Source organism: Ursus maritimus, unplaced genomic scaffold, assembly GCF_017311325.1.
Source record: "Ursus maritimus isolate PB19 unplaced genomic scaffold, ASM1731132v1 scaffold_23, whole genome shotgun sequence".
Classification (NCBI taxonomy): domain Eukaryota; kingdom Metazoa; phylum Chordata; class Mammalia; order Carnivora; family Ursidae; genus Ursus; species Ursus maritimus.
Window position 1 is genome coordinate 10,195,097 of NW_024424786.1, and position 23,118 is coordinate 10,218,214.

Here is a 23,118-nt window from a genome sequence, read left to right on the forward strand (position 1 = left end):
GTGTGTGTGTGTGTGTGGTTAGGGGGGTAGCGACACGTGCTGCGCTCTCGCCAGTGCATCCCTCGGGTGCCCCGGCTCCCTGTGGTGCTGACCTCCCGGCAGGGCGCATCGAACGCCGGGCCACGGAGCCCGCCCAGATGGTGCTCTGGGTCTGAAGGATTTGTTTCTATGGAGGCAGGCGGGATTTCAGGCGCCCGGGGTGCGATTCCACCTGTTAATGAGCACCAGTGAGTAGAGGCGGGGCGGGGGTGGGAAAGGAGCTCCTCTGAGCCCTCAGGCTTCCAGTTTTGCAGCGGGGGCGGGGTGGGGGGGTGGTGGGACGCTGCAGCCGAGGTCCTAGCGCCAGCTCCAGAAATGCCGTCGGGATCACCTGCAGAGACATACCAAAGTATGGGGCATAAGGACTGATGGGGTGGGGACGTTCAGGAGCACAGCCTGGCCACTGCAGGGTGAGAGGCAGCTTTATTTGCTTCATGGTGCATATTAAGATAAATAAAACTAAATAAATTCTCCTTAAATCTGAATTATAAAACAGAACACACGCACTCACCTTTTCAAGTGTTGCTTCATAGAGACTCCCAAAAAAGACTTCGGGTCTTTCCTAAGACTTTGTATCTATGACTTCACCTTTCTCCCTCCCCTCCAAAGTCAGATTTTCTGGGGCAGATATTTCGAACTAGTCTCGATCTTCTCTTGCTTTTTAAACTGGTCCCTACTCATTTCTCAATAAAGTCTCTGAGGAGGCCTCTTCCTGTGGCTTCTGTCACCTAAAATCCCATTCACCAGCAGTAACTTCCTGCCCAAGACTTTTCTGTCCTCTCCAAAGCCTAGGGAAGAATTCTTGCAAATTTAACTTAGGCTTCTCAATTGCTTGGGCCAGGACTTTTGGACAGTCCTTCGAATTGTCAAAAGAAGAGAGTGAAAGATTAGTAATAGTGCCTTTTGAATACCATCTTTACCTTGACATCATGATGGTTACTACTCAGACCCAATGGGAGACAAACTAGTCTCTTAAAAAAGGAATCATTTTAAAATGAAAATCATTAACTATTTAGAGAACCCAATCCTATAGATGGGGTAAATCAAATTAAAGAAAATATTTCCTTAAATAGTATGGTAATGAACATGTTACATGTTTGGCTTCCATATCCCTAAGGCATAATGTCTTGAATCTTTCTTTTCTCCTCAATTTTTTTTTTCTAAAACAAAATAAACTTCCCAGAAAGATAGTCCAAACATATGTATATGAAATATTTTCACTTGGGGGGGGGGAACAACCAGTAATTCACAAACAAAGCAAAAATGATACAGGAAACTCAATGTAATGTGAAATGAAATGATAATGACTGTGTCTTTAAGATTTTTTCAGAGTCAAAACCTTCAGCTTGCCAATTGTTAAAATGCTACCATTTTCCTGCCAGGAAAAAACACCAGGGATGCCCCAGCTTTCCCTCTTTGTAACACTGGGAGGTCAGTAAACAGGTTTTCCTGGTTTAAAAAAAAAAAAAAAAGGCAAGCTCATTTCTATACTATCATTTGTCTTATGTTTAGTAAAGACTGATGCGTACTCAGGTTCTAATTTATTTTGTAGATTTTTCTTATAGGAAAAAATTGTGAACTTTAGAAATCAGATTTGGATCTGAATTCACTTTACCTTTATATGGATATTCAAGGGAGGGAAACCTAGTATTTTCATGTTTTCAATGTCTTGTGTTCTCCGAGACTGAGAAAACTAAAATTTATTGTAAGATATGACAAACATCCAGAAGACCTAGATTAATTCCTCATCAGATCTTAGGGTTTCGACATATTTATCTCATTTAAAAAATATAACAAAATGTTACAAATACAGTTGAAGCCTCCTGTCAAAACAGGTTTAAAAATATATAATCTTCCCTTTTCTGATGATGAAAGTATTGTATCCTAAGAAAAATATATAAAAAAGAAAATATAATAAAAATCATACATTAATCACACAGAGACCCTATTGTTAACATGTTGGTTAATGTCCAAACGGTCCTATATATGCTACTTTGAATTTTATCTTAGAACTTTTTTATTAACACAAAATCTGAGAGATTTTTAGAATTGGTTTGAAAGATGTACATTTCCTAGTACGATCCTTTTTCAAAAACAGTAAAAACAATACAGCAAGACCAGTTTTCCACCTACAAATATTGTATGCCCATTCAAATAAACTTCTCCCTATAGATCGTCTAATAGTAGGACAATATTTCCCTTGGGTGGGATACTGGGGACAGATTCCTTTCCCTCTGGGTGTAAAAGAAGCTCACTTTGGAAAGTGTTTGCCATCACAGTTGGGCGGAACCAGAGGAGAGGAACTAGGTGTGTGGAGGCGGCTCCTCTGGAGAGAAGGGCTCCTGGATCCACCTCCTGGCAAATTTCTCAATGAAAAACCAACAGCACTGATGTGGCTTCTCCATTGTATGCTTTAAGCAAAAGCAGCTGCACCCTTGATCAGAATACAGATTCCTGGCCCGTTTTCTGGTCAGACTCTAAGTATTCTTTCTTTTTTCCTCATTGAGTAAAAAAGCTAGGGGAGAGAATCTCAGTCCCAGAGGACTCTTGCATCATTTTTTCCTTTGTCTTTTCTTAAAGGGCTGTGGCACCTCGTGGACAGGAGAATGTAGTCACCTCCCTGGAGGGCTTTGGGATGAGGAATCAAAAGAAGATTCCTTATAAAATCTGTAGTGTTTCTAGATGAGAACATATTTACTATAGTGATAACAATGTGTTGGGGGCAAGTTAATGTTGCCTTTAAACAGTACAGGGCACGGGGCTTACAGAAATCCAGACCATGACAAATGTGGAAGAGCTAAGGATTATTTTTACCTTGCATTTTGACTGATGAGGAACCTAGGCAAGTACTAAACAGGAGAAAAACAGAATTTTTGCAAAGGGCGTAATCAAAGATGGTCAGATTTACCAAAGAATAATTGGTCAATATTTGTCCAATTTCAATGGACAATATTATCTTCACAAAGACTATTCTTCTTTCTAAGTGACAATATCTTATAAACCCTATTTAAAATTTTTTCCTATCCTACTCATGTCTTCTTGATCTGCCGATGCTGATTTAGGTTTTATGAAGCGCTTCATGCCAGCTGCTGTACCCATATTTCACCGATTTATCTTTTTGCTTTGTCCAATAAAGTGTACGCATCATGAGAGCAAGCAATTGTATCCACATTGTTTTCACTGCTGTATCCCTAACATCTCAAACAGTGCCAGGCCCAAGACAGATACTTGTTGAATGAATAAAATGACCATCCCAACAAAGTGTTTGGGCATTTTAAAAAAGGCAGTATGGCAGAGTGGTTAAGATACAGGTTCTAAAGATAAACCATGTAGGTTCAGACTCCCGAAGGTACTACTTAATAACTGAATGACATTAAACTTTACTTAACTCCTCTGAATTTCAGTTTATATTTCTGTAAAAGGGGACTTATCAAAGTACCTACTTGATATGAGTGTCATGACAGCTAAATAAGACAATACGTGTAAGGTTCTTAGAAGTGCCTGGCCCTCATTAGATGTTGGCTGTTATCATTCATTATTAATAAGGTCCTAGCTTCAGAAAAAAAATGAAAGAATAAATAATATCTTAAGGCCATTCAGTATTACTTATGTTTAAATTTGTCTTAAGTATTAGTAATGCCAAGGGATTATTTCTATTGTGATAAAAACGCATCTTTCCACCTGCCAGATTTCTAGCTTTAAAATTATTTTCCCATACACATTATTTATAGCTAAAATTATTGTTCACTGAAAATGCCTTAAGTCTCATTTGAAGAATTGTCTTAGGAAAGCTTTTTAGCCAAGGGTATAGAGAGTGCTAGTAATTCAGTGCATTCAGTCTTTGAATTCTAGTCAGGCATTATAACCATTTAAGTTTGAGGTTAGACTTCTCTGCTGAAAGTTATAGTTTATTTCCCCCACTCCTCTTCTTTATTTAGGAAGTGTTTAACTCCTGGTGCAACATTTTGTCTTTTCAGGTGTTTCTTGGGTTTCTAACTTGACCTTTGCTAAAGAAAAAAGAATAGTTCTTTATTTGAATAAGAGATTGAGGATCCCATGTGTCTGTAGCATGTGGTGAACTTCAGTTAACAGAAAGAGCCCATATTAGAGAGGGATAAGGCTCATTTCATCCAATCTTCTCACTTAGATACTAGGAAAGGAAATAGAAAATCAGGGAGGTGGTGACTTGCCCAAGATCACAAAGAGACTGGGACTAAAACTCAGGTGCCCAGCAATGCATGAATTCAGGCTGTCTCTACACTGACATTTAGCATCTCTGCTTGATACTATGTACTTCACCTCGAAGTTCACTTTCAGCAGCAAGCTGAGCCGTCTGCTCTCTCAGTGAGTGCCCATAATCTATCATGCCCAAATCCAGGATAGAAATCCAAGAATTAAAAAGAGAAGCCTTTAGCTGGCCCAAGGGATCCTTCAGTTTTGGTGGCAAGAGAAACATACTGTATTTGTGTGTGTGTGTGTATGGACTCCCAAATGATTTGGCTACAGCGTGAATGATTCTGTTCTTTTCTTTGCAAGAGACAAAAACCCGAGCTTGACAATGACTTAAACAAATAGTGTGATTTTCTATAGGAGGAAATATGGCATTTAGTACTTTTTTTTTTTTCCCTACCCAGCCCTTTCGTAATATGGGCTCCTACAATATTTCAGAAGTTTGAGCATCACTGGGCAAGGGGGTGAAGGGTAAGGGGGTGGATGGAGTGGTTGGGTAATTTAGACCATTTGTCTGCAAAAGAGAAGAGATTCTTCCTTGGGATTTTGATGGCTACAACTCAATTCATACCACTGTTACAAAAGAGAGAGTAGTTTATACTTAAAAATCAACAAATTCAAATGCATGGATTTTAAATCTGTTAACTCATGTGAATTTGCATTTATAAAAATGAAATTTGGTATACTTTAGGTAAGTATTCTGGCTTGCCTGATTCTGAAAAATTCTCTTGTGAGAGGGGTTTTCAGAAAGAGAGGAATGAAGATATTTTGAACATAACGTCTTCATATTTTAAGCGCAGGAAGGGACAATTTTACCTGTGTTATTCTTTTTCCTTCACAGAAATAAAACAATGAAGATGTGCTTTATTTACTGTAATAAGCATTGGAAGTGAATTCTTAAGTGTCATTACCAAACACATATGTAAACATTATCTATCTATCTATCTATCTATCTATCTATCTATCTATCTATCTATCTATCATCTCTCATTGTTTTCCTCTCCACTTACCTATCCATTGCAATGTCCATTACAAGCAGAGGCTCTGTAACCCTTCAGTAAGAAACATTTGCAGATTCCTTTTGTGTGAGAAAATAATTTAGACTATGAACATAAAGCTGTGGCAAGAGACCACCATCGTGCTGTGGTGGAAATGGGTTATCATCATCTCTTCCTTTAGGGCCAGAGGTGACTCTCTGTTTCACTCCTCTAGCAGCCTATTAGACATCTCGCTGTCTTCCCATTGTGGCCTCTGTAGGTTAGGAGTCTGGGACAAAGCGGAAGAGACCTTCCTTTTTCTGACAAAAGAAAATACCTTTCCACAAGATGGATAAATGGATTGAGAGAGGGAGGGGTCCCTAAGGGCTTGCCCGTGGTTTGCTGACATGAGCTTCTCTTTCCTTCCATTCTCCCCTCCTCTCACCCTCTACTAGCTCTGGGCTCCCCTGTGGCTGCCACAGCCCTCTACCGCAGTGCAGAGCCAGCCCTGGAGGGGAGGGCCAGGATTTTGAGGGAGGAGGGAGTCAGGTGGGCAGCTGGTGGAATGATTGTCCCGCTGCCATATGCCACTGTTGGGGCTGTCTAATTTCTCTGTCATGAGTGATGAAGTCATTTTTACAACTTAATGATGTACCAAGGGACCCAGAGGGCTGGCTTGTGCTTGTGTATTCCTTTTTAAATATGGGAATGGGGCATCAGATGTGACAAAGGGAGGCGCCTGAGCCCTGATTTGATTAGATTAACTAGATTAAACAGCCGAATCGGTCTACTGCTACACACCCTCAAGGATAGGATTAGTGCCACACCTGGGGTGAGGAACACTAGCTCCCTGTTAAGTGACAAGCCACTGTCCAAATGGAAATGCATTGATCGATTTGGGGAAAATGGATATCATCTGTAGAAGTGACAAGTCACCAGTGTTCCTTTCACCTCTACCAGGCAAATCCTTTTGGGGTGGGCTTGGTAGCTGAGGGTGTTTGTGGCTGTGGGTCATGGAGAAATAACCTGACTGAGGATTTCTCAGCTAACTCGCCGCGGAGCGCACTGAATGTCAATCACCAGGCAGGGCCCGATGCAGGTTTCAGCAACTGCATTTGCTTTTCCAACCTTTTCTGTGTCAGGGGCATGATACGCTTCTCAATTTGGGCAATCGGTTTAGTAATACAGAGCCTCCTACTGCACACACACACACACACACACACACACACACACGTCCTTAAAGTCATTCTGTATAAGAGAATATAGTCATTTCACACTGGAAGACAAAGAAGAGAGAGAGAGAGAGAGAGAGAGTGTGTGTGTGTGTGTGTGTAACAAGCAGAAAGAAAACAAGTAGAAATTAGGTTTTAACTTGAAAATAAGCAAATTGAATTCATTTTAATATGTCATTTGCTGCAGGGGAAATCATGAGGAAAACAACAATTTTAAGTAGCTTTCAAGTGGTTTATCATTCTGAAAAGCAATCTCAATAAGCAAATGGCCCTTATTTTATTTCGCAGAGATTATGATGTTCTTTGAGAAATGGAGAACACCCATCACTTTCTAATCCTGTTCTTAAGGCATTTGCGATGTTCAGAATTGTCACATTTAGTTTGCATGTTTCTTTGCCTTTTTTTTTTTCTTGGCCCAATTACTGACACCCACCTCTGACTTACATTCACAAACATGGGTTTTTCAGGTAGAACTTTAGCTGCCAATTGTATAAGGAGAAGGACTTGAGGCCAAATGAGACATCATGCTAGTTGAGATGCAACTTACTCTGGGATTCTTCAAGTTAGGAATATTTATTTAATTAATGACTACATGGCTCGGCTTAATTAATTGTTCAGTGAAAGAAATGGTTTAGTTTAGTTTATTGCTGAAAAAGTTGTGTGTAATTTGTTAGCATTTGCATTGATGGTTTATTTTTATATGTAGTACTGATATGAATCTATTGCCTGATATAACATATACTGATAAAAATACTGCCTGGTATTATAGAGAACTTAAATTTACAACTGAGAAAGTAAAAAAATATATTAAAAATAGACAAATGTTTATTTGGGGAAATTTGTTTCTAGAAAAATTTTTTTTAAATGGAAAGTATAACATTTCTTTATTTACCTATATATTATTTACCTTTATTTGGAATAAGTGGTGGATCAGACCATAAGTGAGCTTCTTAACTGACATAGATTATAAAGCAAACCAAAAAACCAAAACCAAACTCAGAATATAAATCAGAAGTCAGCTTAATTTTACAAACATGTGATTGGTTACTTATACTGAATGAGCCTTCAATTTCTATTCTATAATCAGTATTCATTAAAACATTTTCAAATAAACTACATTATTATTTGATAGGTCATTAAACTTAGCATTTAGCCTATTGAGAAACATAAAAAATGTACCTGAGAAAATCCACAATGAAATTTCAAAAGACAAAAAAAAAAAATTGTAAAAATGAAACTTTTTGCAGCATAGATGTTCTTAGGCCTACAGAAGTCAAGCAGTAACATGATTGCTTAATTTATATGATGGGGTAAAGGACAACGTTCTCCTCCCTGTAGATAAAAAGAGTCTAGAAATCTAGCTTTTAGATTAAAACGGGGAAAAACAAAGCCAGTTCTACTGAATGGAAACATAGAAGGTCTACTCCAACCAGGCACAATGGAGAAGGATGAGTGAGTATCAGGAAAGCTTTTCAATCAATGTGAAGTAGATCATTCAGGGATAACATTTCTACCTCTCCCTAAATAGTACATTTGTATTGGGGTGGGAAGAGAGAGGATATGAGTTATAAATTGTTTTTATAATTGCCTTAGTTCCTCATTTCAGAAGGCAGATGAAATTAGAATGGAATACAATACTAAATATATGTATTGCTCAACTTTTTATGTACAGAGATCATCTTTCTTCCTCATAGAGGCTGTAAGGCAGACATTCTTAACACTTGTTTTACTGATGAGAGAAATGAACACACAATAGCACCTATTTCCCCCCCAATCACCAGCTGATAAGAGGAAGAGCTGGGGTATCAACCCCAGTACGTCTGATTTCAAAGGATGTGCTTCTTTACTAAACACATTTCTCCTATTAAATAACTTTACTGTGTGTTCTTTAAAATATTTATTTTACAGTCCCTTAAAAAAATTCACTGTATTACTTAGTGCTAGGCTAGGCTCATAGGAAAGAACATGGCCGTGGAATAATTTAAAACATTTTTGCATGATTTTGGTTTTTAGACAAGCTTTCTAATCAGCATCAACTTGGAAGCCTATCATGGTGGAGATTGCTTTCAGAGCAGCAGTGCTATGAAATGCAATTATGTGTCCATGTTGGAACCAGCGCTAGAGATAATGAAACTCACAAGAAGAGTAAATGTTTCTTGGTATATAATCTATTTCCTTCTACTGAGATATCAAAAATATATTCAATGTTTACGTCTGTCTGTTTTTTTGTTGACATCGGCCCAAACAAAACTAATGACTGTCAAGCATAATGCAATATACACGACGACGACATTAAAAATTGATAAATGGTGGGATTCTTTAAGAGGACGATTTTGAAAGCAGAGCTTTAGAGACAGTGGTTTCAAGGATGCCGTGATGAACAGAGAATGTAATGGCAGTTGGTTTCAGAAGATTCTACAGTGTTGTTGGGAAGACAAGGATGAGGCCAGACCCGGCCACGTACTTGAACTCAGCAGCTATCTGAAGTGAGGATTTATCCACAGGAATACTCTCAGTCCTAGTCCATAGCCGCCATCCTACAGTTATTTTGTGAGAGTAACTCAGCTTCCTAGGATTATTAGGATACCCAGAACAGCAGTTCATCCCCACTAAAAGTGCAAGAACAAAGAAATGGTCAATTGATTGAAAAGGATAACAGAATAATAAAGGTTCAAAGGAGAAAGATCTGTTATCAGCCACATACACCTCAGGAGGGAAGTTATCATTGCCCTCTATTTAAAGTCTTTATACAAAAGTAACTGGATGGTCTTTTTTTATTTTATTTTATTTATTTGATGGAGAGAGAGAGAGCGAGTGCACACACAAGCAGAGAGAGCTGGAGAGGGAGAAGCAGGCTCCCCGCTGAGGAGGGAGTCTAATGTGGGGCTCAGTCCCAGGGACCTGGCATCATGACCTGAGCCAAAGGCAGACGCTTAACCAACTGAGCCATCCAGGCGCCCCTGGGTGGTCATTTCTTAAGAGCACATGATGTACAAAGCATTCTGCTAGCATCCTGGGGTTTGAAGAAGTGAAATAAAGACCTGGACAATGTTCCCCACAAATAAGGCAGGGGGGCAGGGGAACACGGGATCTCCTGAGTTAAGTCTTATAAAAGCAATCTACAGTTGCTTGAGGGACATCTGAGAGAAAAGATTAGTCCAAAAAAGAGGTGTGTGTGTGTGTGTGTGTGTGTGTGTGTGTGTGTGGTGGGCAGGTATTAGGGATAAGGGTGGAAGTGTGCCAAGTACGAAGACACATATAATTTGGACAATGCCGTACAGTTTTTAAAAATGTCTTGTCTCCTGCCAGGGATTGCAGCCGGCCTGCGGAGGCACAGACTGGGAGCCTGGTGCGGTTCAAGCCGTTCTGTATGCCTTCAGAATGGGACACAGAATTTTTATTCTATGTCTTCATGCACTTTAAGCTGATAGAATTTTTTTTAAAGATTTTTATTTATCTATTTGAGAGAGCAAGCGAGAGAGAACACAAATTGGGGGGAAGGGCGGAGAGAGGGGGACAAACAGACTCCTCACTGAACAGGGATGCAGGGCTGGATCCCAGGACTCCGGGATCGTGACCTGAGCCAAAGGCAGATGCTAAACTGACTGAGCCACCCAGGCACCCCTAAGCTGATAGAATTTCAAGATGACATGGAACAATTCTGAATCCTTTGTTACAGAAACAATACTATTTAATCAGGGCAAAAGCATGCTGGGGTGGAAAAAAAGGGCAAAGAATACAAATTCTCTGAAAACTCTAATGAATGTTGGAAAATTCCTGTATGTTAGCTGATATTTAGGAACCATTTACTATGAACCACGCACTGTCCAAGGTCCATAGCTGATTCATATAATCTTCATGATAGTCCTTTGAAGTATGAAAACTTATTATTTCCATTTTACAAATGGAAAAAGTAAGGCTTTGAGAATGTAAGTAATAACAACTTGCCCAATATTATACTTAGAAAGAAATCAGAGTTGGAATTTGAATTCACATGCTGTAACCACAGCTTTTATTCTTAATATTATGTTATGCTGTTTATATGTCCCCGGGAGAACCATGGCAGCTGCTCAGTCAATTTGGTCAGTGAGGACAGTCGAAATTAGGCCAGAGGACTTCACTTTGGGTTTGACCCAACCATCTAATTACAGTTCGTGCTTTGTAAAGGATATTGCGCCTTTTAGCAGGTGTTTCCGTTCCGTTCTTGCCCCTCCCCTCTATAAATTAAGGTTAAACCCCCTTTTCCAGCTCTGTCTACCTCTGTCCATATTAGGTTTATCCCCAGTCCTGCCCCAGATCTGTCCTTTTTGTGATGTCTCGGGGGAATATCTAGCATAGTATGGCTAAACCAATGATTCTCAAGTCAGAAAAAGTAACATCAGCATCATCTGGATACTAGTTAGAAATGCACATTCTCAGGCCCCACGCAAAGTTCTGGCACCCAGCAATCTGTGTTCGAACAGCCCCCTAAGATGATGATCGCGAATGATAAATCTGAAAATTGCTGTGCTGAACCATTTTATATTCTGGAACTTGTGTTCCGTACTTAGTTCTATTTCTTCCATTTCTCTTTTGAAAACTAGACTTTGCTCATAAAAAGACAACCCCCCCCCAAATAAGCTTCTCAATTTAACTACTTTGAAACATAGGACAGAAGTTGAATCCTCTTTTTCACTCCTCCCTGCTGCTATCATCCATTATTCAGCATGTTTTTGTCTTCCAAAATTGTTGCCATTTTATTTGCTGCTCGTGGCATTTGTGAGTACTAGTTCTGCTGCTAGTAGAGTAGAGCTTCGCAGGTAAGGAGCTAGGATCTACAACTGGACCAAGTCAAGACAAACCATAATTCTCCACTCAGTTTCTATGTGCCTGTAGCCAGCTATATAAACCCACCTGCACTTAGCTATTCTATCTATGGAATAAGGACAGCAGTAGCAGCGTGCTGATGTTATTGTTAGTTTAAAATGAGAATCTGGAACAGTGACTGACACACACTAACAATTCAATAAACATTGGCAATTTATTATTATTTCTACTTGACTGGCTCACATTTATGGATTTATTTTTATGTGCCACGCACCTTTTGAGTGCATTATTTTTAGTCTCACAGCAATCCTATGACATGCAATATATGAATATCTGCGTTGCACAGATCCTAATACCGTTAGGATATTCCAGGAATTCTTCTAGATGCTTTACTTATAATAAATCATAGGTTCTATTAATATTGCCATTTTGCAGACAAGGAATGTAGCGTAGTTAGTTAAACTGCTCAAGATGACTCAAGTAATAGATGACAAGAATGAACTTCGAAGCCAAGCAGCCTAGCCTTAGAATCCATGCTCTTGACCATTCCATGGCTCTGCCCTTTTTATAGACAAGGAATCAGAAGCCTAGAGAAGTTAACTAACTTTCCAGTCACACAGTTATTAAGTGACGAAGCTAGGGTCTTATAAAAATTTCTGTACCGTATTTCTGTCACTTTCTCCGCCTCTACTACCATTACTGGCTTTGGCGCCTTGCTCCTGTGCAAGCCATCGTCTTGCCTAAATTTACATGGATCCTGATAACTTTCTGTCTCTCTGGCCTCATAGATCCCTCTCCCCTTAATTCTACTAAGCTTTGTGTTTACTTCACTTTAAGGGCTTAATCATTGTTTACCCTCTACACTCTATGCTGCACCGTCTCCCGGATGCCATGGATTTACAGACCCTGTTCTTCCCTTCCTTGTTCAATCTGTATTTGCTCACACCTTCCTTGTTCATAATCTCACTCTCACTCTTGATGGTCTTACTTTTTTTACTCGGGGTACCGGATACCACAATGTCCAGCCATTTTAAACACTGACCTAGTTTCTTTCTTTTTTTTTTTAAGATTTTATTTATTTATTTATTTGACAGAGATAGGGACAGCCAGCGAGAGAGGGAACACAGCAGGGGGAGTGGGAGAGGAAGAAGCAGGCTCCTAGCGGAGGAGCCTGATGTGGGGCTCGATCCCAGAACGCCGGGATCACGCCCTGAGCCGAAGGCAGACGCTTAACCGCTGCACCGCCCAGGCGCCCCTTTCCCTTCTCTTTCTTTTCATTAGTACTCCTGTTAAGATTTTTGGCTTAAGTTGTCTCTTGCCACTTGTCTCTCCCTTCCTTTCTCCTACTACACCCAGGGCCATCTTTATCTTTTCTCCTGAGTGCCTAATAGCCTCATATCAATGAAAGAGCACAGATTTTCATGTCAGAGAGCCCTGGATTCCAGTCTCCACTTCACTGCTTGCTTTTATCTTGCACAACCATTGTCTCCAGTTTCCTATTTGTAAAATGAGATGAATATGTGGCTCGGAGCGTAGTTGTGAGGATTAAATGAATTAATGTGGGTGGAGTGTGTATAGTAAGCGCTCTGTAAGTTTTAGCTCCCTTTTCCTCCTCAGCACTGTGTCCTACTCTAAATATAGTCTCACAAAGAATTGGAGTGTGAATGCATAAATGAATGTTGAATGAAGTGGCTGCTTTAATTTTGGCTCTGTGTAGCACAGCAAGAGAAAGTGTGAAGGCTTCCCATACTGGGCAAGAATTTTGATAATCAGAATTTTAATTACCTGGGTATTGAGTTGGAGAACAATGATATAAAATTTTAAAAAGAAGATGAGATTCTGAAAAGTCCGATGGATTTCCTTCTTAAATAGAAAAAAAGTCCATGCATTTTTATGATCCAATAGCAACTAATAATGAAAAAGGGACAGTTAAAAGAATTTAGGAACTTAAAAGTACGAAGCATTTGGATATGTCACAAGATTATATAATTAGAAACAATATCCAGGGCAAGAGTGGAAAATGAACTTTGGAACTGATCTATTGATGTTTTCTTTCAGGAACCATACGGTGAGTTCAAATAGCTTTGTGAAGATTATTATTTAAATTTATAGTCAGAATCCCGAAACACATTACTAACTGCATGTGTGCATGATCAGATGAAAACCCTAGTAGTAAAACCCACTGGTTTTGGAATCAGACAGACTAGATTTGAACCAGGTTTCTTCTACTTGGAACTGACAAACAACGTGTGCAAGGGATTTCACTTATCCAGGCTTAGTTTCTTCATCTATAAAATGGGTGTATGAATAATACCCATCTCACAGGGTTGTGAAGTGGTTGTGGATTTTATGGCATGTGAGATGTTAGCATGGTGTCTAGCAAGTTGAAGAAGCACTTACTAGATTTAGGTCTAACTGTAGTGGGTGTTGAACAAAGAGTTCATAATTGATTCAGTTCTACTGGTGGGTGGTTTTGTCCCCCAAAGGACATTTTTGGTTGTTACAACTTGGGGGCAAACGCTACTGGCTTGTAATGTAGAAAGGCTGCTAGACATACAGTGCATGGGACAGCGTCCCACAACAAAGAATTGTCCATCCTGAAATCTCAATCGAGTGGACGTTGGGAAACGTTGAGCTACAGAACGGGTAAAATTCATCTCTCTCTAGCATGTCGAGAGACGCGGTATTTTAAAACCCTTCAGAGAAAGTGATGGTTGAAAGTTTTATTCATAGAAACGAAACTTCATGCATCATACTTTTAAGAAATTATTGGAAAAGAAGACACGTATTAGATAAACCTAGTTATAAACCTTATGGTGTTGGGTTTTTTTTTTTGTTTTTGTTTTTGCAAATCTTAGCATGCAAAATTATCACCTGGGTTTCTTATTAAAACACAGATTTTTCAGCCTTCACTCCCAGCACAGTCTGATTTGAAAAGTCTGGTGTGAAAAATCTGCATTTTTAATAAGCTCTCCAGAGAATTCTGATGCAGCTGGTTCATGGACAACAGTTTGAAGAGATTCTTCTGAAGGCTAAATGGGGCGGATGCATAAATCACATAAACACTTTAAAAAATCCTGTAGCATCATGTAGCTCTGGCTCTCATTATCTGTAAAGCCTGAAGCAGGGTCAGTCTCTTTTATTATTGAGAATCATAAGCAACGTGGGATACACCTACAGAAAATAGAGTCAGCACGAGTTTGGCAGTACCCGGGCAGCCTACCCAGATGACCGAAACTCCAGTGTCATTGCCCTTCCTGCTTTCACCCTCTCTGCGACACAGGTCAAACACGCGCACTCCCAGAATAGTAGAAACAGACGTTCCTCTCACTGGCCTTTGCGAACTTGCACCTTTCACCACTCAGTCCAGGAAACATGCCCCATACACTTTCTCCTCTTTCGTCTCAGCCTTAAAGGAAACTTCCAAAATGTCCTGAGGTTTGCATACAAGAACATTTGGATTGCATTTTTAAGAGAGGTGAAAATTCTTTCAACGTAAAAATAATGGTTAATAAAAATGCATTTTAATTCAATTTTTATAACAATTTGGAGTTCTTATTTTATAAAGACAGGTTATGGGATTTTGCCTTTCTTTTCTGAAAAAATAAATACATATTTGGCAGAAGTTTAATGTCACTGGGTATATGGTGTTTTTTTTTTTTTTAAGATTTTTTATTTATTTATTCGACAGAGACAGCCAGCGAGAGAGGGAACACAAGCAGGGGGAGTGGGAGAGGAAGAAGCAGGCTCATAGCGGAGGAGCCTGATGTGGGGCTCGATCCCATAATGCCGGGATCACATCCTGAGCCGAAGGCAGACGCTTAACCGCTGTGCCACCCAGGCACCCCAGGGTATATGGTGTTTTAATGGGAGTAATCATTTTTAGAAATAGAAAGTTTCTATTTTGCGACAGAAATTTAGGAAATCAGTTATTCTCTGACTCAAACCGAAAGATACCTATTCAGCAAATAGCACAGAGGAAACATGGAACAGGGTATCTACCTTCTGAGTGACTTCTTAGCACTAAGGACAGGCGGATATTAGGTTACGTCAAGTAAACAAAAGTATTTGACCTGGTCTAGGATCCACTTTGGCCCTTCAGAAAGGCGTTTCTCAAATTTCAGTAGCTGATTAATAATGATCAAGGCCCTTTCAGAAACTCCAATCTTTAACTCCTTATGCTTAAATGGGCCCCTTGGAAGAGTCAGAATTTCTATGAGACCATTTTCACTGAATTCAAGGCTCAATGTTCAGCTGGAGAAAACTTACACAGGACACACAGCTTAGCTCATTAGAGATAGTGTGTCCCCAAACTTCTCTGCAAGACGATATTTCTAACGTTCCCCAGTTAAGGGAATATTTTTCCTACTTAGTGTGAACATTATGGAAGGTATTTTAAGAACAGAGTGGAATTTCTGCTTGCAGATGGAGGAAGGTGTGAGCACCATATTTCCAGCAATTCTTCTCTGAATCATTACGTGCATGTGCGCAGTGAGAGGTGGGCCTCAGACAGTACCCCCGCCCACATACACGAAGAAGAAAGAAGAACCATATATATTAAGGAATAGTTATTTTCATTATAAATACTTGTGCTGTGGGATCTGACCATGAGATTTCTCGGGGCATTGAAAATATAATTCCATTCATAAAATGTTTATGTGTAGGCAGCTTCTAGGGAAGTTGCAAACAGTCGTATAATGTGAGATAAAACTCCATTCAGGCCTTTGTTATTTTTTTGACAACTTTCCAGTGAGTATCTGCTCTGTCAGGCACCCTGCTGTATTAGGGACATAACAGTGCACCTGAGGAAAAAGCTCTTGCCCCAAAGCAGCTTACGTTGCAGACTGAGATATAAACCCAAACCATAGACAATGATTTGGTAAATATTTGCAATTTTTTTAAAGTTTTTTTTTTCTAAGATTTTATTTATTTATTTGTCAGAGAGAGAGAGACAAGAGCACAAGCAGCAGGGGAGAAGCAGAGGGAGACGCAGGCTCCCTGCTGAGCAAGGAGCCGGATGCAGGACTCCATCCCAGGACCCTGGGATCATGACCTGAGCTGTGGTCATGACCTCAGACATTTAACGGACTGAGCCACCCAGGCGCCCCAATATTTGCAATTTGTAATTAGATCTATGAAGAAAATAAATATAAGTGCATGTAACTGGATTTATTGAATCTTTCTTTTATTTCTTGTGCTTCAATAATGTAACATTTCAAGACAGTCAAAGTATCTGTTTGTAGTAGCTAACTCATCAGGTCCGGGACACATCTTATTCTTTTAGGAAAAAAAAAATCTACCTTAAAATTGCCTTTAGTTGACTTGACTTGAGAAACTTAGATCTATTAACTCCTTTTCTTTTTCAGGGTTTTTGGAGCTGCCATACTTCTTACCTCTACTCTGAATATGCTGATCCCATCAGCAGCCAGAGTGCATTATGGGTGTGTCATCTTTGTCAGGATACTGCAGGGCCTTGTTGAGGTATGGACTGCGGGAGTGCCATCTTGAGGTTGGCATGTTAATCGGACCAGCAGGTTATCTTTGACTTGATCTACAAATAAACATTTTATAAGGTTGTGTCTACATAGTATGCTTAAAAAATTGGAAAATTTAGGCATTCAGATATTTTGTGTTTAAATAAAGCTGAAGTACAACTGTGACGGCTTGCCTTCCCTTCTCTAGAATTGAGCGGTATTAAAGAAATGTTCATTGACTATTTGACAGAAAAAAAAAAGGACAGGCACAGGTTAATATGCTGTGAGGAAAATTTCTGAGTCTGTCCTTTGCTGGTAATAACCCTGAATTAATATCTTTTGGGAGATTTATACCAAATCCTTGTTGGACTTGAATCATGATTTGAGTTTTCATTAAAATATTTCATTGACTATATTCTTTGGGAATGTAACTCATGATTGACTTTTAGAAACCTCAGATAGACCTACCTATTGCCCTTCTCTTCTCCTGAAATATAGTGGGAGTAGATAAATCAGATGAAGTATTAAGCACTGAAAACTTTCTCCTTTCTCTCCAAACAGAAAAAATTGGTAGGATAAAAATATATCAAGTGGATAATTATTTTAAAAGCCCTAAGTTCTAAACAGTACTCCCAGGAAGTGTGAGCTTCAAGGACCTGGCTTTGTCTTCCTCTATATGGATTCCTTATATTTGGGAATCGCTGTGTTTAATGCTTCACGAAAAGGCCTCCCACATTTCTCAAACTGTTCAGAGTTCCAGATGAATAGAGTAATGGGGGGTCTTTTGCCTTCATCAGAAGAAAACTGAGGTAGAAGGAAGACTTGAAGGGTGGGGAGAATTTGGACAGGTCACTTAAAAGGAGCCATGTCTTACCTGATCTGGGCTGAACGTTTTTAAAGTGGAATTTCAGGGAATTAGCAAAGATCTATGAGTAGCAGCTTTCCCTAATACTTGGGCCCAATCTAAGGAGACAGCATCAGAGAAGGGAAATGTGCTTATTTTCAGTGATCCTGCATCCTAAATGGTGATATATATCTTCCCTGTCACAGGGCGTCACCTACCCAGCATGTCATGGGATATGGAGTAAATGGGCTCCCCCTCTAGAGAGGAGTCGACTGGCAACCACCTCCTTTTGTGGTGAGTACTGCGTGCAGGTAGTTACGGTGGGTAAAAGTTTAGCAACAACTTGGATAAGAACTGAAAGTCGATAAAGCTCACCTGTAAAACCATTTGGTGGGTGTGTGTCTGTACATGAGGAAAGGTTTTTGACCACCATTTCAATTTCTTTAGTTCTTATTGGTCTCCTAAACCCTCTGTTTCTTCCATGTTTTGTATTTTTCTAGAAGTTCATCCATTTTATCTAAGTTTTCAAATATATTCATGAATAATTTTTAGAGTAGTCTTTTAAAATTTATTTTTTATTATAGTCTTATTATTTCTAGATCTCTTTTGTGTCTTGGGTAGATAGGTCATATCCACTTATGTAGTCCTGTATCATTGGCTGTGTATGTAGACATATATATGTATTTGGAGATATAGGGGTGTGAGCGTGCATGCACCTGGGTGTGCAAGTGAGAGCCTACCAAGAAACATGAGATGAAGTCAAGAAGTTCTATTTATTCCACTTACCTACCTCTCGTTCTCCCTTTTGCTTTAGGTTCCTATGCTGGAGCTGTCATTGCAATGCCTTTAGCTGGCATTCTTGTGCAGTATACCGGTTGGTCGTCAGTATTCTATGTCTATGGTATGTTGCCTACTCAGCAGTAAAGTTAAAAGAAATGGGTATCAATAAAACAGTGAGGTACATCACTGAGTATACGTCTGCATTCACTCACATTTTTTTCCATTAAGAATCCTTTCCTTATATTTTGAGAAGATCAAGGAAAATGTTCCACCTCTATGATCCTCCCTACCTTGTTATTTGTTGTTTTAAAAAGCAAGTACATTGCTGGTGGAAACTTTGTGATATATTTCATATATAGTTCTTGATCATGAAGAAAAAAATAAATTCGCTCTTGATTCATTGCCAATTAAGAAGAAAGAGCTGGACAGCACCCCCTCGTCTTCCTTTGCTACTGCTTTCTCCTCTCGGCTGACCCTGCCTCATCAAGACTGAACAGGGTTGGGAAGCTGGATGGAGATAGCGGTGCTAACGCAACAGTTCGCTTCTGTGATGAAATAGTAACAGTCAGCGGCAGCCACCTCACATTTTCGTCCTCGTTCCTCCAGGATTAAATGAGATGAAGCCCTCAAACGGAAATAAAAAAGGACAAGAAACCCTAAGTCCAAAGGCCCTTTCTGTTCACTTTCTAACTAGAACCAGAAAGCTTACCACTGGAGAGGACCCCTAAAGTCTCTCTTTGGAGACTTTTTTTTTTTTTTTGCCATGAGAAAAAGAAATATAAGAGAGCTGGATTCCAACTGATGGCACTGATTAATACCGTCTTCGGACGTGGCAGGAGAATGTGAAATATTAATGAAGTCATGAGGCAGAACTGAACAGTATCTAGCTGCTTCCGAATTTGGCATGATCCATTCCCAATTAAAAATGTTCTCATCAGAGCAAATTCTTATGTTTGCAGAGTATTATTAAATATGCTTTACAGCAGGAGCTCTTACTCTGGTTCAAAAGCCATGGATAGGTTTTAGATTCATGAATGTCCTAAATGATAAGCCATACATGCATTCGTACATTTTTTTCCCTGGGCAGGTATTTTTATTAGAATTTAATCCATATCTTTCATTAGATTTTCAAGAGTCTGTAATTCACAGAAGTTTAAAGCAAATGTGTATCGGGCATGTAGAACAAGTTGGGAGGTCAGGCCATTAAATCCTCTGATTCGTCCCTTAATTGAATCCATTACTTAATTGAAAATATGATGTGACTTTAAAGTAAGAATATCAATTTCCAGGGGCACCTTGGTAGCTCAGTCAGTTAAGCATCTGACTCTTGGTTTTGGCTCAGGTCATGATCTCAGGGTCGTGAGACTGAGCAGCCTCAGGCTCCCTGCTCAGGGGGGGAATCTGCTTTCCCCACCCCCCCTCTGCCCCTTCTGCTCACGTGCATGGCACGTGCATGCACCCTCTCTCAAAATAAATAAATAAATCTATCTTAAAAAAAAAAGAATATTAGTTTCCACCAAGCACTCATGAAAATCAATCTCATTATGTCAAGTTGTATCTCATGTAATATTTATCACTGAATGGTACAAAGTTTCAATATTAGATAATCTGAAAATATCACATCTCCATAGTACTTGCTTACTTACTGCATATAACAAAAATTAGGTCTTTGAGCCACACATTCAATATTAATATTTTAAAAATTAAAAAGATAAGAACTGTATAGTGGCTTATGTTAAAAGCAGATACTGCATATATAGCAATTAGCTGAATGTCTGGCACTTCAGATGTATTCAGTTAGCAGTGATGATGATTACCACTGAATTACAAAAGCTTTCATTTATTGAGTGTTTATTTTGTGCCATTGACCATGCTAGTTGCTTCATGCATTATCTCCTTTAATTATACTTTGCCACAAACTCATAAAAAAGAAATTGTCTCATTTTATAGTGGAGGTTCACGAGATTCAGTCACTGATGGGAGCGTGTAGTTAATGACACAGCCACGACCTGAATCTGGGAGAGCCATATGCCATAACCACTACACTAACCCGAATTTTCACATACCGTCTAACTGCCATTTGTGTTTGCTGTCATGTTTGGTAACGAAAAGGAGCATGGTCCATCAAAATCTGTGGTATTAAGAAATAATTCTTAGAGATCGAACAAGCAAGAGAAAAGTATTATAGAGATCAGGAGCATTTAGACTGTTACCCAAGGGATAAAGAACAGTAGAAGCCAAAAATGAAACGACTAGCCTCTGGGAAACCGGAATAAATCACTTGAAATTCTTTCTTTTATTAATACTTTAGATTTACATTGCACAATAAGGGCATGTTATAATAGTGAGAGTGCTAAATAAAGAAAGGGATGCAAAAAAATTGCAAACAGTTTCTTGCGTTAAAATTTATAGCTTTCATTTGCCCACAGTGATCAATAGGTAATATTATGTACTGAAAATAATAATGGTATATGGTCACATAAAGTGTTAGATGTTACTACATTAATTACAGAAGCCCCCACCCCCGCCTTTTTTAATGAATGGTAGCCACCCAGGCTAAAATAATCTAGATTTTATGTAATAATCTGCTTACTAGATCTGGAAGTGCTAACAGGAAAGGGAAATGAGTATTTCTTTTTTGTGGAACTATAGACCACTCTCATCTATTCAAGGAAGACAAATAAGAAAATGATCCTGCCCCCATAAAATTCTTTGAAGACAGGAGCCTTGTCTTGTTCACCAATTTCTCTCACTTAGCAGAGTGCCTGGAATAGTAAATGCTCAGTAAATGTTTGTTGGATGTATGAACACGTGCCAAACCACAACATTCAATAATCATCCAATGCTGTGTCTCAGCATTGTTGGAGACAAAGAGGTAGAACTACAAGACCAGCCTTCAGGAAGCTTGAAGCTTAGTGGCACACCGCGAGAAGAGCTGGCTGGTCAATTGGAGAAGCAGAAGTTCCAATTCACATTCCATAGAGTGTGTTTGGCATGAGATTCCCGCAGTTTTATTTCAGCAAATGAGTTAAATGGCGGAATTTATGATAGGTTTTTGATTTTCTTCTTTTGAACTCTTCCTTGCAGGAAGCTTTGGAATGATCTGGTACATGTTTTGGCTTTTGGTGTCTTATGAGAGTCCTGCAAAGCATCCTACTATTACAGATGAAGAACGTAGGTACATTGAAGAAAGCATTGGAGAGAGTGCAAATCTTTTAGGGGCAATGGAAGTAAGAACTTTATTATGGTGTATATTCCTGTTCTTATTCTTCATCTCACCTCCCTTTGACCAACCGAACTACTTTCTGAGTCCCTATTCAACAAAACCAACTTGGTGTCAGTCATGATTGTGTTCTTCCCTCCATCCATACTTTCTGACTTAAGAATGATTGCTTTCCCCATTGGTAATTTCTTTTTTTTTTCTTTATCTTTTCTTAGTGATCTTCAAATTTGCCCTGGACTATGGCTAGGACTATAAACCTAAATAAGCTTTTATAAACAGTTCAATATGGTCCATAATTTAAACAAATTCAACAAATATTTGTTAATTTCAGATAGTAGGAAATGCCAGATCACCTAACACAGTCACAAAAAGGGCAACTTTTTGTGTATTGAATTGTCTAAATGTAGGTTTTATACATGTGTATTGATGCTATATGTGGTTAGGGAAATATGAAATCATTAGAATGTCAGTAATAGATAGCTGACATCAAAAATCCTCAATATATAATCTTGTTATTGATAAAATCTTATCATTTTCAGGTTTCTTATTATGAGGATAAAGTGTCATAAAAATACAACATGGCCCCTTTTCCGATTCTAATTTGATTTCTTGCATGGGCTCTATGGAGAAAGAAAATGCAGTTCTGTGTCAATAATACAAATATTTTAGTCCATGTGACATTAATACATCATAAATTAATATTTATGATATATATAAATTATGATGTTAATTAAAATAATAATAGTATTAATAAATAACCATTTGGGGGTGCCTGGGTGGCTCAGTCAATTAAGCAGCTGCCTTCAGCTCAGGTCATGATCCCAGGGTCCTGGGATCGAGTCCCACCTCAGGCTTCTTACTCAGCGGGGAACCTGCTTCTCCCTCTGCCTGCTCTGCCTGCCTCTACCCCCAGCTTGTGCTCTCTCTCTCTGATGAATAAATAAATTAAATCATAAAACAATAAAATAAATAGCCATTTGATACTACTAAAAAAAAAAAAACGGAAGCAAAGCTAATGTATTTAGACAGGTTCAGTAGTTCAGCACCTAAACAGTAACTCAGTTTCCTTATGCTGAAAGCTGGAAGGTATCACACACAGCTGAAGAACCAGTGTCTCCTATACATTAAGCTTCTCTTTCTTTTGAAGGCTCCGCCCCTCTTTCTAATCATGTTTCAGTCCAGCTCTGATTCTCTACTTCATTTCTTAGAGAAGGTGTGTCTTTGACATCTCATCCTCAGTAAAAAGGTCTATCACCCACGTTGTTGAGGCCTTTAATGAATAAGAAGAATCCCATATTGGATATCACTCAGAAGTAAAACTTCAGTACTGAAAAAATATTCTTACACTATGGACTGGCATTAGAACTTCCCCCTGCCTGTTTCCTTCTGTAAATGGATTGATGGTTTCTTTCTCCTGGCGGCTACATAAGAAACAAGGGGTGATGTGGGCATGGGGTGGGGGTTGGCAGTTGCTCTGTCTCCCTCCAGCTGCAGTTGCTCTGAGCAGAAGCTA

General features: G+C 39.2%; 1 protein-coding gene across 1 annotated transcript in view; it reads left to right on the plus strand.

Annotated features, from left to right (window-relative positions):
• Positions 1 to 23,118, plus strand: part of SLC17A6 (solute carrier family 17 member 6) — a 40,059-nt gene that overhangs the window by 6,165 nt on the left and 10,776 nt on the right. The window contains exons 4-7 of the mRNA XM_008686898.1: positions 16,651 to 16,765; positions 17,809 to 17,896; positions 18,417 to 18,503; positions 21,470 to 21,612. Coding sequence (XP_008685120.1) covers positions 16,651 to 16,765; positions 17,809 to 17,896; positions 18,417 to 18,503; positions 21,470 to 21,612 — 433 coding nt within the window. The remainder of the gene's footprint in view (positions 1 to 16,650; positions 16,766 to 17,808; positions 17,897 to 18,416; positions 18,504 to 21,469; positions 21,613 to 23,118) is intronic.